General features: G+C 35.8%; 1 protein-coding gene across 1 annotated transcript; it reads left to right on the plus strand.

Annotated features, from left to right (window-relative positions):
* The first annotated feature begins 8,459 nt into the window (after window positions 1-8,459).
* LOC145774497 (integrin alpha-X-like) lies at window positions 8,460-15,078 on the plus strand. The gene is made up of 11 exons (XM_082585754.1): window positions 8,460-8,722; window positions 9,095-9,171; window positions 9,669-9,805; window positions 10,732-10,849; window positions 11,211-11,385; window positions 12,156-12,228; window positions 12,861-13,003; window positions 13,390-13,495; window positions 14,111-14,225; window positions 14,650-14,732; window positions 14,926-15,078. Exons 1-11 carry the CDS (start codon window positions 8,460-8,462, stop codon window positions 15,076-15,078), a joined length of 1,443 nt encoding a protein of 480 aa, XP_082441880.1.
* The last annotated feature ends 2,038 nt before the right edge of the window (window positions 15,079-17,116 follow it).

Here is a 17,116-nt window from a genome sequence, read left to right on the forward strand (position 1 = left end):
ACTTGTATTCACGACTAACGTGTGGGACTGAAGGTGTAGTGCAAAAACTTTAGCCAAAAAAGTGTATTGGTAAGTTGTGATTTATGAAAGAAAAGTGAGGCTTCCGTTTCAGATGTTAATGTCTAGTTTTGTTGCCAAAATTCTGACGTTGCCCACGAGTCAATGTGGTTCATTCTGCAACATAGGCTACAACCAAACAAAAAAAATGATTTAAAAATTTTAAATGTATTGCTGAAAAAAGTTTGCACAGTTGTGTCATTGTACAGCCCGAGCAATATTTTAAACTGACTGTCTTATTTGGTATCTTACACGTTATACTTTCCTCGTTTTGCCGCTTCTATCTTTTTCTAGACCTCTGCTGTGTTTGGCTCATATTGTTTATTTGTTTTGATGGTCAAAATTAAGACAAACCGAAGTGAACTGAGATAAATATCCAAGCCAACTCCTATAAAATCTACTACGTGTTGTGGACTGTGGCCATAGTCCTGGCTTACGATTATTTTGACTTCTCACATTGTTACAAATTATAAAAAACTCACAGGCTACTGTAAGTCTTTAGCATGCCCCAGCTGAGAATCAAACTCAAACCTACCAGACCAAATCAAAAAATGTTTATCTTTGATTTTATTTAATCTTTTAAAGACAACAAGAAGCTCTGAAAAGCTTCGACTTCTGCTGATGATAATCCGTACTGTCATCAATTTGCAGTGGCAGTTTACTATCACATAACAATATTTACACGCTTCTATGTATGACGCACTGTTTTATCATCAGTCTAATTTGAAGATAACAAAACCATTGAAAATAAATGATTGAAATGGTTACTGTGCTCTATGCCTTGCGATCCCAAATCTTTTTTATAGTTTATTAATGCTTTTCTTAACACTTTTTGCCCAGCAAGTTAACGATTTCTTCCGATTCGTTAAATTATAATAATTTTAAAAGTTAAAAGATTCTTTTTACTTTTGGTAAACTTTAATTTTGATCTGATTGTGTAATAAGACATTTTATTATCTTATTTTCTTTTCAGCTCTTAACAAACTCTTTTAGCACGTGATAGCTAAATGTGCCATTAATACAAAGAGATTAATTCTTATATACTAATAAATACCGTTAAGCTAATTATATACAATTGTGCAAATGCCAGCTCTTTATTACATTACTTATAGTAACGTGTATTGCCAAGCAGTTTTATATAAGCTACCCTTTCAAAGGTATTGCTAATGAATAGCTACTCACATTGTAATATGACGTAATATATAGAGCAGAACGTTTTTAAAAACTACACTTCTTGAAACCATAAAGGTTTTCGAACCGGAGTAAAGAAATTAATCTATTATTTATATCATTATAATTGCAAAGCACGCACTTGTCTTATAACGCTGTGTGTCATTTACCATTGCAAGTTCAAAAACAGTGTTAACTTTGAATTAAGAAAGGTGTCAACTACATGGTTGCAGTTGACCACTAAGTATAACGAACAACTTTGATATTCCCAAGCGCATGCAAAACTTGTAAGCAAACGTCATAAATCACATGTTAAGTTGACATGAGTTAATATGATGTTAATTAATAATAATTTGTATGGAAAATTTTAGCTGCCAATGCACGAATACAAAATCTCACTTAGTTCTCTTTTTCTATCCTGCTGTCCATGATACATCTCAGTTTATTCTCGGTTACTCACAAATAAAAATTAAGTTCTGGAATTTGTAAAAGCCTTTGAGAGAACGAAATCAAAACGTCGTCTTACTTTAAAATCTTTGCAGGCACTTGTGTCATCACTCATCACGCGTTAAAAATTTGTTTGCTGTCGAAAATGCTTCTACGTTTTGTGTAAACGCGGTGAGTAGCTGTTATCTTATTCTTAGAGCATCACATCTAACGCTGGGAAATTGTTGATGACAGTACATCACCAGTCGCTGTGATACCGCCACATACACTATAAACAAACACATTTTGTAAAACTTTAAACAAGCATAACTTTTGTACTACAGCTGTTCCCGCTTATTAAGCTCACGGTTAACAGGCTCATCCGCTTATTAAGCCCAGTTTTGTCCAGTCAGGAACTACTCTAATTCGTTCCTGTAATAGAAACTCTCCCCTGCTTAATAGGCCCACCTGCTTAATAAGCTCAAAATCGTCGTCCGGGTCTTAATAAGCTCAAAATCGTCCAGATGGATTTAATAAGCTGGGACTACTGGTAATACTTCATTTATTTATTTTTTATTTTATGACATTTAACTTCATGGTACTAAGACCACTATGAAAGTAAATCACTTCAAAGCGTGAAAAGTGTAAGTAATTTTGGTCCGGATGCAAAAATATCTTGTAAAGGAAATATTGCATGTTATGGAAGTGACGTAGGCATGGCGCGTGTGAGAAGAAGTAGCAAAATACATCAGTCACGTCATGAAACTCTCCATATCATTAAGTTGCAATAAAGTTTCCGCACAAAGGCGCATTACCATGACCTCATAATACACAGTAGATTGAACGTAATTGCTCCTAATTACGTCATCTGTTAAAAAATCATCAGCATCAGACCATTTTCCTTAAACACGAAACTCGCGTTGAAAAGTCTCAACCGGATTGTTAAATTTGAATTTGTTCTTTTTTTGTGACTCATCAATGTACCAGAGATAAATCTAAATTGCTTCTCAAAATTTTGATTACATTTTCAGCTAGGTGCGTTGGAAAGGTACGAAGTCTGACCCCGGAAAAATATAAACGTATCCAAAACAATGAAACTCAAAAGCACTTGTGTGTATTTTCTTTGTTCCTTGGTTTCCTTGAAGAAAATCATCTACGGTTTTTCAATCACCCGGGTCCGGTCTAAAAGTACCTACCCCTGCAACCGCCTTGCCAGCGATGCTGTTTGCTGATAAATGCACAGTCTACCGCTACAAAGTATAAAATCTTCTGATTTTTACTGATAGTGATTGATCTTACATGAAGCAATAGATTGCTTGGAAAGCCGGAGCCAATGAAAACTTATAGCATTTTTTATATTCCTTTTGTTTTGTAAAAAAATAAATTTTTTTAACAAAAATTGGCCAAATTTTTAAAATAATGAAAACATTTATTTTCACTTTGTCGTTAGCGGAAAAATTAATGGAGCAAGGTGAAGTTATGACTTATTGATCAACAGACTACCCGGTCTTCTAGAATAATGTGGTAAGAACATTCCACAAACCAATGGTGTTTTGAGGTCATGGATCACCTAATTTACAATCTTTGGAATGTTTTAGCAAAAATTGCAGCAAACATTTTCATAAACTACGTACATTTAGCGAAATAAAATTTGAACAACTTACAGCACAGCAGAGAGATGACAACGACATGCAATTTGGTCTTATATACGCTGCTTGATGCAAAGACACGTCTTGATTATTTGGAAAATCACGACAAATTGTTCAAAGGAAACAAAATATTACATATCCAACTAACTTTTGTATCATTCTTACTAGGAGTTTTGAAAGGCTGAGCAACTGAATTTCAGACGATTGCATACAGAAAGTATTTTGAAGGTACTTTCAACTGAACACAATTTAAATGCAAAGTTTTTATTGTGGCAGTACAATGGGTTGCAGTATTACGGCTTATTGCTATGAATGAACTCGTAGGACCTAACGTGACGTCATCTTCAGAAACGAAAGGCGACCATCGTCATCATCAAATAGCGAAACTTTTTCAAAATACTTGTCGTAAAATACGGCTTAGTGAAACTGTGTTTAGTAGCATGACCTTTCTGCATATGATCTCCAATCATTTGTGTTAAAAATAAACTTTGTTCGAATGAAATGAAGTGAAACGGATCGAAATCGTGAGAGAACCTTACAAAGTCTAGCAGAGAAGAAATACTTCCAACAATTCCATCCCAAATTTCCAAGTAGAAACGATAACGAAAGTTTAGTTTTTAATTGCTTTATTTTTTATATTTTTCAACTATTCATCTTAGTTGCTTCCAATTTCTTTAGAGATGTTGCGAAATTTCTTAAAGCGTTCAGTCTTTTACGCTTCATTTACATAATTGTTTTAAAAGTGTAACATAAAGATAGATTAAGACAACTTCTAAAGCAATTTTTTAACAATTTACCAACAATCAACATCACATCAACTTATCAACCAATCAATCAATCAATCAATGGCATACTTCCTGGCCAATTAAAAAAAAAATCTTTACATTGACTCAACGTTTACAGACGTTGCATCAATGTAAAAATAATATATTTTACTGGCTGGGTTGGTGTGATGGTTAACAGGTTGGTCTCACCTCATTGTCTGATCAACAATCAGCCTTGAGATACCCTCACACGTTTAATGTTCGTGTATGATGTTTGTCATCGTCTGTCCATTGTCACAACACACTGCAGGCATGTAGCCTGCTGCTACTATGCTTGCTAAGCTAGGCTGTGTAACAACTACCAATGCTAGGGCACGTCTCATAACTACACAAACATGTTTGTAACAACGTTTAAAGGAATCTTATGAGGAACCTCTCCAGCTTATGTAGATAACACTTACAATGTTTTACTTTATTGCTAACTACAGTACAATATTTAAAAAGTACCTGCCACTCTGGGTTAGGCAAGACTGGCTAAGTATCACATCAACTTTCAGTAAATGAAACAGCAAATGCCAATCATGACACAAACACAGAAGCAATATATTCTTATTTTCCTTTTGATCATCATTCTTATTGCATAACATACTTTCGTAAATAGTTATTATAAAAAAAATCTTTTCAAGGCAATCTATTGATCAGACAGAAGTCATAATAGTTATCTTTGGTTAAAGAAGGTCACGCTGGGATTCAAGAAAACGAGGAACTTTCCATTTTAGTTAAACTTTCAACTTTTATCCGACGTATTTGGTTTCTTTAGCTTCAAAACTGTTTTACGGTCGTTTCCTCAACTCAGTCTTTGACGTCTCCTTATTTGCACTTCAAGACAGAGATCATCAATGGCTGCTCGAAACGAATCTATCTTGAGCTGAAGTTCTGTTTAACGTTAAACCTCCAGCATACAGCGGGTAACATGATTGATTAAACACACGTACAAACTAAATACGTTGAATAAACGTGAAATGACTTGTTTGACAGGCTGCTCGAACGAGGTTACGGTGATTTCTTTGTTTTTTCTTTTAGATAATGATCAAACTAAACACTTCGTTTTGGCCAAAAGTTTTCCATTTGGAATTTCAAGTAAGTAAAAGTATATTAGCTCGACCTTTCATAGATAACATTATTTCAATGTAAAGTGGTGGCCATGTTTGATTTCAACATCAGCGATGAGACGAGGTTTTTATTGGTATTTTTATAATTATCAACTGCTTGGCCGAGTAGTGTGAGCAGTAGCGTGTTTAGGGGGAGGATAAAGAGCGATCGCCCCCCCTAATGATCAGGTAAAAAAATAAACAAGTCTAATTTTAACACAAGTAGAAACAATCTGAACCAATTAACAGCCATTTTCCCCAAATTTGAGCTTTCTGTGTACCGTTGAGACTACCCCGTGTGTACTATACCCCCATTGGTCTCCAGTCGCCCATTCAGCCGCTATGCGGCTGACTGACACAATGTATTGCTCCCCTCCGAGACAAAATATATACTCCCCTTTAGGGATTAACGAGAATAGGGTTGCCAGTGTCTTTCTCTCGTCCGCCTTTCATTCAGCAACTACCTGTATACGCCTACCCAAGGTTATGGGTAGAGGTGAGCGTCGATTTCTCAACAATGAGCCAAACACTAGAAGAAAGAGACGCACCAATTGAAGCGTTTTCAACATTTATGCATCAACAGTTTTTGCGAGCAGCACAGTGGCCTACAACTGTGATATTTTGTAACTCTTCCTACGTTATAGTTATATAACGATAACCAATGAATTTCAAGTTTTCTAATTTTTTTTCGTATAGAGAATAAGTGTGGCCATCATCCATAAGAGTCAACTAACACAAAGTGACATTTCTGCGGTAAAAAGCGGTTCCTGTAAACAGGTTTCTTTTTGTTGCTAATTACACGTTATCAAAATAGATATTACCCAAAGTGATTAGAGTACAAGTTAATACAGCTGCCGCTTGCGCTTAGTTGTACGAGATTATTCCAGTTTCCAGCTGAGAAGGATGAGCGGCAGTTATCTCATGCATTCGTAAAGTAGTTCAAGATAGCTGTGGTGAAATCTTTAGCTTATCATCTATCAGCTTAGTTTTACAGTACGTGTACCAAAGAAAGTCTTTGAACAGTCATTGTACATAACTGGGAAACTGTGCTCCAATAGGTCGTGATAAACCGCTACTATCACAGCGAATCCGTAGCATCTGAAACAGACCTTTCCATCTGCATTTGTAAAAAAAGTCTTCGAAGTATATTTGAATTGTCGTGTGATGATTTTCTGGCTCAGTATCCCAGTAGGATATTTCTGAAATGCAAAAAATATTGCACTATGTCAAGGCAGCGATTTTCAGCAAAGCAGCTATTAGAATTGTTGTAAAATCGTCCGTTAGAGTGCTCTGATGACGTTGGTTCTGACATTGACATCAACACCGCAGTGATACCAGCCAGTGCTCAGCAGGCAGGAACATCTAAATCGGTAGATTCGAACGAAGACGAGTCTGATACACCTAGTCATGCATGCTGCTCACCCTGTAGTGGATGAAGAAACAGGACTGGCTCACGAAAGAGGTGGATGACGACGGCAAAATATTGCTGTATCACTACTCAGGGCAGCTTTCAATCTCATAATATTCTTTGATTTCAATCTAAACCAACATCTTATGTGACCAATTGTGTAGAATCTGGCAGCCCAATTTCATCATTCCTAATAGTGTTTTATGAAGTAATGTCGAGAAACATAAGAAGATGCTCAGGTCAAGAAGGAAGAAAAACTGGAATCATGCTTTAGATGTAGCTTTGCTTGAACCGGAAATATTTAATGTCTTGCTGGTTGCTTGTAACGTGATATGATGACGTTACTTCACTGTGAATACTTTATAAGGGACATCCTGACTCCTGAGTATGGCGCTATAGATTAAAAATATATAAAATTTTATAGAGTATCGACGATTTAGCATTTTGCAGTATTGCCACAGCTTATATTTCCACTTTGACATAAACAGTGAATTTGCTTTTTATGCTCAGCTGGGACATCTAATGGCTATTAATAGTCAAGATAACATTTTCTTGCAATTTTGGCTGCTTGAGTCGGATATTTCAAAGAACAAATTTTAATGTTTTTAAAGTTATTTATTGTAAGTATCAATTTATTTATTGTAAGTATCAAGACTTCAATGTCAAATTTTTTGTAAAAAAAAACTTTTTCTGAGTACAAAAAGTTCAAAAATTTTATGTTGAGATGGATATCAAAGCAACAAATTAAAAATTGTTGGTCAAAAACTATCAATTGATCAAAATTATAATTGTTGAAGCAAAACAAGAATATCATCAATTATAAAAAATAGATCTTTTTTGTTGTATGTTGTTCCTATTTTCTGCAACTAACATCTCCCATCTTAATATCAAATTGTGTCGCTGTAGACAAAACATAGATAAAAGCAAATCAGCCAACCAATGATGAGTATCAACAGTGGTTTGAGGTAACATTGCGAGTTCTTACAATTGTTAAAATCATCCAAATTAAACTTATTTTTCTAAACCAAGAATGTGCAATTATTCCATCACAGAACAGTTGAGATTGAGAGGATAATTCGAGTCCGGAACTAATGACTTTCCTTGAGCCCCACAACAAGAAACTTCTAAAATGCGAGATAAAAGTAATATGCGGCGGTTTCGTCAACGTGTACTGCTCTTTGGAAAGGTTGTTGGCCCATAAAAACATCTCCGTCCACGTCAAAAGTAACTCACAAAGCTTATCCAGTTACTCATTGTCAAGGCTGCTGGTCCTTCCACCTAATTTTTTTAGTTTGTCTTGTTGAGAGATGTTGCGTCATCATATTATGAAAGATGTTTTATGCCAAAACTCAAACCTTATAATCTATCAAGCATGGTTATGACACAATGCTGCCAATTATGGTAATGAAACCTCGCAATCAGAAATGCAGCTTTATTTTGTAACAACTCTTTGATGTCGAATCTAAAAATATATATACTCGCCAAGTGGGGATAGAGCGCCATTGTTGCCAGCAGTGTAATGTGACCGGAGTTTCTGTTCACTTTGGCAGTACGAGAACTTGTCATAGTCGTTTTCATTGCTAAACGTTTGAACACAGCAGGTAGCACTCGAAGCAGTATAAAATATTTAATTTCTTTGAACAGCCAAGCCAGAGATGTGACAAGGTGGTAAAGTGCAGTTGTATATAAATAGGCCTGCATACCTTGCTATTTTACATTTCAGGTGAGATTTTAAGATTGCTGTAATTGTTTGATTGTTTTACTTCAATAACTTAAATTCGTTTCTTTTGAGATAACTTCAAACACATAGTGTAAAACAATGTTCTCAAGAATCATGCATTGTGGCAATGTACTGATATTTGCTTCTCTGGCTTCAGTAAGTTTATTTCACGTCAGCGCATACAACATTGACGTTGGCAGCGATACAATTAGAAGTCTCAGATTTCCTCTTCCAACAAAAAAGCAAGAATTTGACTGTGGGTGTGGGTCCGGTGATGTATCAGAAATTTCACCAGTTCATCAAGACAACAACAATGCCACTCCATCAGCGTTTTTTGGTTACAGCTTCAAGATATACAACGACAGCACAAAATTGCGGTAAGTAAAATTTAACATCAGTGAAAAAGTAAAATACTGTATACCTACTGTAACTTAATTAGGCATTATATTTGTAATTTATGTATTATTACAACATTTTTTTTATCATTTAAAGTATAATTGCAACTTTAAGCTTGCATGTTGATGACTCCATATTACATTGCAGTCACGTGAGTTCACTCTGCAGCTAAAACTCACATTTATCTTCGCTCGCAGCTTTAAACCTAAAAAAGCGAACAGAAATATTGAAGCTATTGAGCCTAACAACGGAAACAATTCAATGGCAATGCAATGCAACAACAGGTTTTGGTGGTGTTGCAATTTGCGAATGGCTTTATTATGAGTCATTAATATCCAAAACTTTGTTGACAGTTTTGCGATTGGTGCTCCAAAACTTCAAGGTACTAATCAAGAAATATTGAAGATAAATTCTTCCAATTCACCTCTTGGTACGTCAAATGAAATGCTAACTAACGTTTGAGTGGCATGAAATTTAGTTGCAGGACATCGTTTACTTTGAGACAAATACATCGCGCAAGGAGTAAAGTCTTTGATTGTTTCTCATTTTTATTGTAATTTTCCTATTTTTGTCATCACTATCTCAAACTTTTTTTTGTTAGAAAAGTTATTACAGTATCATGAAACAATATCATGAAACAATCGTTGCTTCAATCATACAAATGCAAAGATTAAGGCGTAGGAGTTTTTATGATGAGTTTACGACTTTTTATGATTAACTCTATTTTAATAGATTGAGTACTTGTTTATGTGTAACCATGTTAAACGTAAACGATAAACATCCTGCAAGCAATGTTGAAATATAGATTTAAAAAGTTGAATGAAAAGTCTTGGCCGTACATCGGAGCCGGTCTTCAAAACTTTTCGCTAAGTATTTTTATTCAGCCTACACTAGCTAGTTTTTGTAACACTGATGTTCTCTTTCAAGCTTCTGGAGACGTCTTATCTTGCTCCATTGACATGGAAGGAGACGCTTCCTCCTGCGAATCTATAGCTCCTCCAGCAGTACAACCAGGAGACGGAATAGGACAAAACGTGAACGTTTCTCCAAACGGTGGAATGACGGTAAAACACAAAGTCACTTCTAAAAAAACAAATGCTATTTTGATGCAACTACTTTTTTGTCGAATCCACATTTTTTAATAACTCAGGTGGTTTAAGACGTAAGTAAAGTCGACTGGAAGGCAAGTGTGCCAATCTTTTTCTTCATGCCTTCCAACATGTTTATCAAGCAGCTTCCTTCTCAAATAGAAATTATGGTTCCAAAATAGTCTTACACGACTCACGCACACGTCCAATTTGAAGCCTACTAAACAACCATTATTCTTCTGTAATATTTACACAACAAAACGCCAATACAACCCAGATAGTCACTTTTATCTAGTCCAGATCTGGTAAAGATTTGGTCAGATTTATACCTGATCTAGAAAAGAGCTGGACCAAATAAAGTGGCTGTCTGGGAAATGACTTGCGAATTTTGATATCTTTTCACACATAACCGAGTGATATCGATTTTATCCCTGACATTTCCTATGTTACATAAACTATATTAGCAAACGTTATTTATAAACTAAGTCAAGCATTAAACTGCAGTGAGTATCTCTTCAGAGCAGTATTTGTCGAATGAAACGTGTAATACAATTTTTTATTTGATTTATTGGGGTACAACTACAAAGCTTGCTGAAGCAAGTATGGTTTTTCACAGACTGACAGTTTTCCATGCTCATCGTCAGCTTCAATAAAGCGCTGGTTTACGGGTTTAGGTGATGTTAATTTTGATCGTTTCTTCCCAGCGCACAGTAACGTTGCAAGCTGCACCTTTTATATTTATTGTATTTTCATTCATCTGGGCATTTCAATGACTTGCAGTTTCACTCACATCTTAATTGAAGAACTCCGTTAAACTGCTGCTGTGAATTTTTCTGAACTCCAGATGCACTAATAATAATAGAATGTGTCTCAAGTTTCAAAAGTGACGAATTTACCTTCAGGTATGCTCCCCCACAAAAATGAAAAGTTGTACGTCAGTCACTTATACACCTGGATATTGTTACAAAACAATGAATTACGGAAAAGATTGGATAGAAGAAAAGGAATCGACCAAACCAGGTACAAGACTATGGAATTAGCAACTTCTGCAAGATTTAGCTGACTGCTACCTATCTACATATTTTGAAGCTCTGGAAGTCTTTTACATATTCGTTTGACATAGCATATATTGTGTTTAACATATACATATACTATGCATCAATTGCATCATTGTAAAAAAAATTCTAAAATGAACATAAGACTGTGTCTTTATAGTAATGGCACATTAGCCAACGCAAAAGAAACGTAAGTTGTTGATTCCTAAGCATGAAAAGGGTGGGTGATGCAAGGAAGACTTGACTAATTTTCTAATGGGAAGACTAATAGCAAAACCAGATTATTAGAATTGTTATGATTCTAACGATATTAATGTTTATTTTAGCTTGCCCAGTGCTAGCCTTGGACATGATTTTCTTGCTTGATGGATCTAAGTCTGTAGGTGATAAAAACTTTGCTGTCGTAAAAGATTGGGTGAAGAAAGTGTCTTCTTTCTTTAATATCACTGACGACTCAACAAGAATTGGAGTGATCCAATATTCTTCTTACTACCCCAGCAGGTAAACTTTATCATTCATGTGCAATTGTGCATGGTAAGTATTGTGACGTTAGTATATTAATTATGCAAAAAATCAAAAAAATCAAAACGCCACAAAGCACTTAAATTAACTTTAGTGTTTTTATTTCAGATACTTTGTGATGCATTTTGACGTAAAAACGACCGAAAATAAACAATAAAGATGGTTGACCATTTTTAAGTGATCTGAGGATTAGCCTATAACTATTATTTCTTTACTGTCAAAGCAAAAATAACGCTTGCTATAACAAGGCGAAGGTCTAGACAAGATTTTCTAGAAAGAGGAACAAGTTACAAATACGCAAAATCAGACGTGGTCGAGATTACAATGTTATACTTAGCACAAAACATTTTAGCACGATTGCAACACCTTTAGTATATAAGATATGCTACAAACCAAACGTTGGCTGCCAATCTGTTAAGACTACATTAATTTTTACTCCAAGTTAGTCTTATAGTCTAACTAGCTAAATAAACAAAAACCCTATACATTGGTACAAACGAACAAAATCTACAGCTAATTTTTTATTTATCCCAGAAGATCCGAAGTGTATTATACCAATAAGACTATATTTTTTCTTTCTGCCGAAAGCCCTAAATTTTTCCATTTTTTACAACAAATTCCAGTGTTGTCAAAAACGTGTGTAAAAACATTTCGTTTGGACCTTTTTTAACTTTCGGGAAAACAAACGTAACAATTGTGATTCTTAGACAATCCGGCGTTAACAGCTAGATAAGTTTTTACTATATTAGGCCTCTGGACAAGCAAGACTTTATCAAGACAGAAATTAAACTTGGGAAAATCAAAAACAAAGCATTGTTTTACGTGAGTGTCAGCTTTAAGTGTTTATTTGCCATAAAATATTTTAATAGTAAAAACAGAGTGAAACTGTTCACCAGGCATTTGATAAATAGTGACTTGCGTTCTTCTGGTGACTAAAAGCTACTAAGTTACCTCCTGATGTTAAGGATGATACCTAGCTTTTATTACCGACGTTTCGTCAGTCAGCACGACTGTAATGTTAAAAATAATTAAATATTTTAATGTTAAAATTAAAGCATTTTAAACTGCCGCACTGTAATTCAACGCTTGGTGGTAAACTCATTAAATAATTGTGATTGGATTGATAAATTGAAATACGGCTTCTTAAACTTCAATCGATTCTTGTGTTTTTTCTTCATTGCAAATTCATAAATTGCTTTTTTTCATTTTTTCTGTGAGGTTTGGTTTAAAGTTGTCTATAGAAGTTGAGTGCTGCTGTCTCTATTCTCATCATTATATTTGTTATTTACTTGAAACGAGCGTTTTAATTTTCTTTGATACAAAATGCAAACAAGACAAACATAGTAATTCAAACTAACTTGGCCAGCATTTTATTTCAGGTTTTGAAAAACAAAATGCTTTTTATTTGAAAGTTTACAATTGTCCATTATAGATTTGCACATTACTGTTTTTAGAATGCGATGTATGGCATTAAACTGCAGAAGTATCAAACATTTACCGCTCACGCCTTGAACAAAACACTAATGGATTTTCAAGCTTCAGACAGATACAATGACCCAAAAACATCAAAAGTATTAATTTTACTAACAGACGGAAAGTAAGGCTTGAATAGGAACGTTATGAATGTGAATGCACAGTGCAATTACTTTGCGGTTTAGCGAGTGATTTAATTTGAAGTTTTCCTAATTATTTTTTTGTTTTTTGTTATTGTTCAACTGCAGAGGTTGTTGTTTAACATGCAGAATTTTTCTATAATTTCCTGAACTTCATAATATGACCAATAACTTGGTTTATTTTTGTCACCATACAAGTATATCAACTTACCCAGCAGCAATTTTTGTCTGGGGAAGAATTTAAAAAAATAGTTGATTTGCAATTGAAAATGTAAAATATTGTTGATAATGTTGTCTGGGTACGTGGCCTACATAACAAGAAAAATGTTGGTTTAGCAACTTTACAATTTTATATTTTATTACATTATAGGTCAAGTGACACGCCTTTGCTTGCCTCCAGTGCATCTTATGTGAGGTCCATGGGAATACGTACGTTTGCTGTAGGTGTTGGAGAGGCAAAAGAGTCAGAATTACAGGTGTGTGGTATTTCTTATGTCAACCTCAATGGCTTCTAACGGAACTGGGTGAAAGTTAGCGATCTTAACAACAGGCAAGATTAAATAAAATGAATCTATACACAGAAATATAAATTATCAATTATAACGTCCTTTCAGTTAGCAAACGTATTAATTATTATCATCTTATAAATTTGTTATGGTTTTATTTATTGTCGCTCTACAACTGCTAAGGTCTTTTAGCGACAGGGCTCATTTTTAATTATATATCTGGTTTAGTTTATGATACCACATTATTACCCAACTTATTCTCAATGCGTTATGCAAGAAAGAACACAACCGGTACCGTTTTTAAAGTATTCGGTTTGACCCGATCTGGAATAGATCTCAAATCTACCAACACAGCAGCACTACAACCGAAACCATTCCGCCACTGACCTGATTATTATCATCTAAACATGCTCATGCTATACAATTGTTGCATTAACCCTTGGGTTGCTCGTTGCATTTTGCTTATTTTTAAAATTGATGCAACGTTTGAAAATGTTGAAACGTAGTTTTACGTTGGCAACTTACATCCTTCAAACGCTAGATAAGGCGAGCTTCCTGCCTTCATTGACTTTATCTTTGTTTCAGACCATTGCCACTGGCACGAAATCGAACAAACGCGTCTATTATGTGTCGAATTTTGACGGGCTTGCCGAGATAGCGAGTCAGCTCAAAACTGCGGTTTTGACGTACGCGTTAGAAGGTATGTGTTGCTTTGTAAGTAAATTTTCAATACGGATTTTACATGAAACTGTGATTGAAGAAATGAAAAGATAGAAATTATGACATCACATCAAGCAATTTCTGCAACTAAAACATAGCACCACCATAAAGCAACTTATACCCTCTAGACTTAGTGAATCGCCCGAATTGAGTTGGGTTTGAAGGCAGAAGTTTTTATAACTAGAAATAAAAAAGCAATTTTTCGATACAGCTGTCTGGTGATATTAAAATAAAAAGCAATAATTTTTTAAATAAAGTAACTATAAATAATGGACGGAAGTAGAAAATAATGTTCCTCATGAACATTTTTTGTTTCAGTCACAATATTTTCGCGGCGATGGTTAAAAGTGGCCAGTGCGTTTGTCAAATCTTCACACGTACTTTTTAATAACAGTACTTTATAGGAAGCCACCTCAATCAATCAACTTCTTCGTATAAACTTGAACTCGGTCAGATGGGATTTTCTACCTCCAGCAGTCACGCACGGGTAGGTGACTTACACTGTCACTAAAACTAAGTATTTGAAATAACCATTATTTCTTAATTGTGTTATTTCAATTACAATATTTGTTTGTCTTCGCATTGTTTTGTCATGTGCTGCATGATTTTTATCTCTGTTGAGTGTATTCGTCAAAGTTGCAATGCGTTTGTTCTTGTCTTGTTCGTATTTACATCTTCAGTTACGTCACAGTATGTTTGTTGCTGAAGTGACCGCCTCACCATCGTGGCTGCAATCAGAACGTCTCCTTTACCATCACAAAGAGGGTTCACATCTTAGCCTAGCTCATTATGATATGCTTGAAGATAAATATCAAGGTGATATTGCTTGCTAGCTTTCTTTGGTGTCACATTTCCAAGTTGAGTAAAAAATAAGAGCAAGCCGACACCAGAAAACTCTTGTACCGAGAAGAGACACCAATCTACTCTGCAAACAACGTTGGCAGATAGCACGTGCTCAAAGCAATCGCACCACAGCTCACAACAATGACCAGTTTTTCTCGGTTAGAAAACTATCCCGCTTAAATTGATGTAACGTCTGTAGACGTTGAATCAATAAAAAGGACAAATTTGCTTTCCAGACTAAAATGCTCCCACTCTCTCACCTCAAACTAAGAACATTACAAATTCATTTATGAGGGTTAGTATTATTTTTCTTTTAACGCTTGACGTCACGTCTGTACTACACGATTGTAGCCGTCTCCAAGTGTCAGAAACGCTCAGTGGCGGCTCGTGCCATGGGGCTGCAGGGCTGCAGCCCCACCTGAAAGAACGAGAAAAGGGAAAATATGCTTTCCTTTGTGTTTGTCCGACTCGGATACTTTTTTCACTTAAGAATTGCGGTCGAAAATTAAAATCTTAAAGGTTTCGTTTGGCAACACCGCTATTGGGCAAACTGCTCTGCAGCCCGAGATTCTGGATTTCAAGCGCTCTGATTGGCTAAAAATTATCCTTGAAGCTCCACCTCTTTTAGCATTTTACAGCAATTTTTGAATCTGTTGGGGCTGCATGGAAAACAGCCCCACCTAACCGAATAACTTTACAGACTTTTTAAAGTTAGTTTTTATTTCACAGAGTAGCGATGAGCCATGAATGTAAAAGTGTTAGCTGTAGAGTTAGGGTATTCAACAGGTTCTAGGGCTAGGCCTAAGAAGTGCTAGTCCAGCCTAGGGCATCTCAAAATCACTTGAACCTCATAGCCTATGCAACGGCTAGGCTAGTCAAGACTAAGCTCAATACCGTACTAGTAAAGTTTGTCTGCAAAGCAATAGCCTACTGCTAGTTTTTTTAAATTATAGCTTAGGAATACATCAACTTTTTAACAAAGTATGAATGCATTTTTTTCAAAATTTGAGCTAAAAACATGCTCAGAACGCTCCAAATTTAATGTAATTTTTCTGGGGGAGGGCCCCCAGATCCCCCCACGAAGTCGTTCGCTTTCGGCGAAATCAGCGACGAGCTTCGCTCCCCGGACTATTTATTGCAGCCCCACTGTTCACAAACACCACCAGCCGCCACTGGAAACGCTTATGGCTTTCAGTGTTGCCGTTGTTGCTGCGGTTGCCAGTCGGGCATCTGACCGTTTAGACATGGGAGAGCTTGCACATGATTGAACTACATGAATTTGAACATGAATGAAACATGCGTCCCACGAATGCGTCCCGCGTCCCATGAATGAAACATGAACTACATGAAATGAACATGAATTTGAACTACAACCTTCTTATCGAAGTACTGCCATATATCTACATTACACTATATGCAAAGCAAGATTCACCTCTTACTTATGGAATAATGGACGGCATCAGGATTGGAATGAGCTTACCGAGTAAGCAGGCTCACTGATATGGTGAGTTTTGATTTGTAATATCATATTTCAATCGGATGACGAAAGTGTTATAACAATAACCAATATTATTTTCTACCACAGATTGAGACCCAAGTAACATGTGTACAGCTACCTTTGCACAATGGGATCGAGTGTGCATCTGCGTCTATAACTTTGCCGTGCCGCCACGCATCGGTTTTATTTAAGGAAGTGTTAAACCTTTCGTAATGGTTTTAGAGACAATTAAAATCTTGCGGTTTATTTATGCAAGAAGATAACGCCAAGTAACAAAACCAATCTCTTCCGAAAGTCAACATTGATACCAAGCAAAGAACTGACGAAACGTCTTTCAGGTTATCCCACGCACTTCACAATAGTTTGAATGAGTAGTTGATTTTACTGGCATTCAGCAGGGAATACTTTAGGACCCAGAGTCGTGGCTGGGGTTGCTGACACTCTTGTCGGTATCAACGTGGCTTGAAGTTTCCCGCAATAGTCGCATGATTTCTGTTTCAATTTTATCACGCATAATTTTCATGAAAAAT

This window comes from Aplidium turbinatum, chromosome 7, assembly GCF_918807975.1.
Source record: "Aplidium turbinatum chromosome 7, kaAplTurb1.1, whole genome shotgun sequence".
NCBI classification, from domain to species: Eukaryota; Metazoa; Chordata; class Ascidiacea; order Aplousobranchia; family Polyclinidae; genus Aplidium; species Aplidium turbinatum.

Bases quoted from the DNA above. Each gene is read 5' to 3' on its own strand.
- LOC145774497 (XM_082585754.1), top strand. From the start codon at position 8,460: ATGCATTGTGGCAATGTACTGATATTTGCTTCTCTGGCTTCAGTAAGT. The intron at 11,386-12,155 runs GTAAACTTTATC...TTACTATATTAG, and splicing joins TCTTCTTACTACCCCAGCAG to GCCTCTGGACAAGCAAGACT. The intron at 14,226-14,649 runs GTATGTGTTGCT...AGTACTTTATAG, and splicing joins TTTGACGTACGCGTTAGAAG to GAAGCCACCTCAATCAATCA.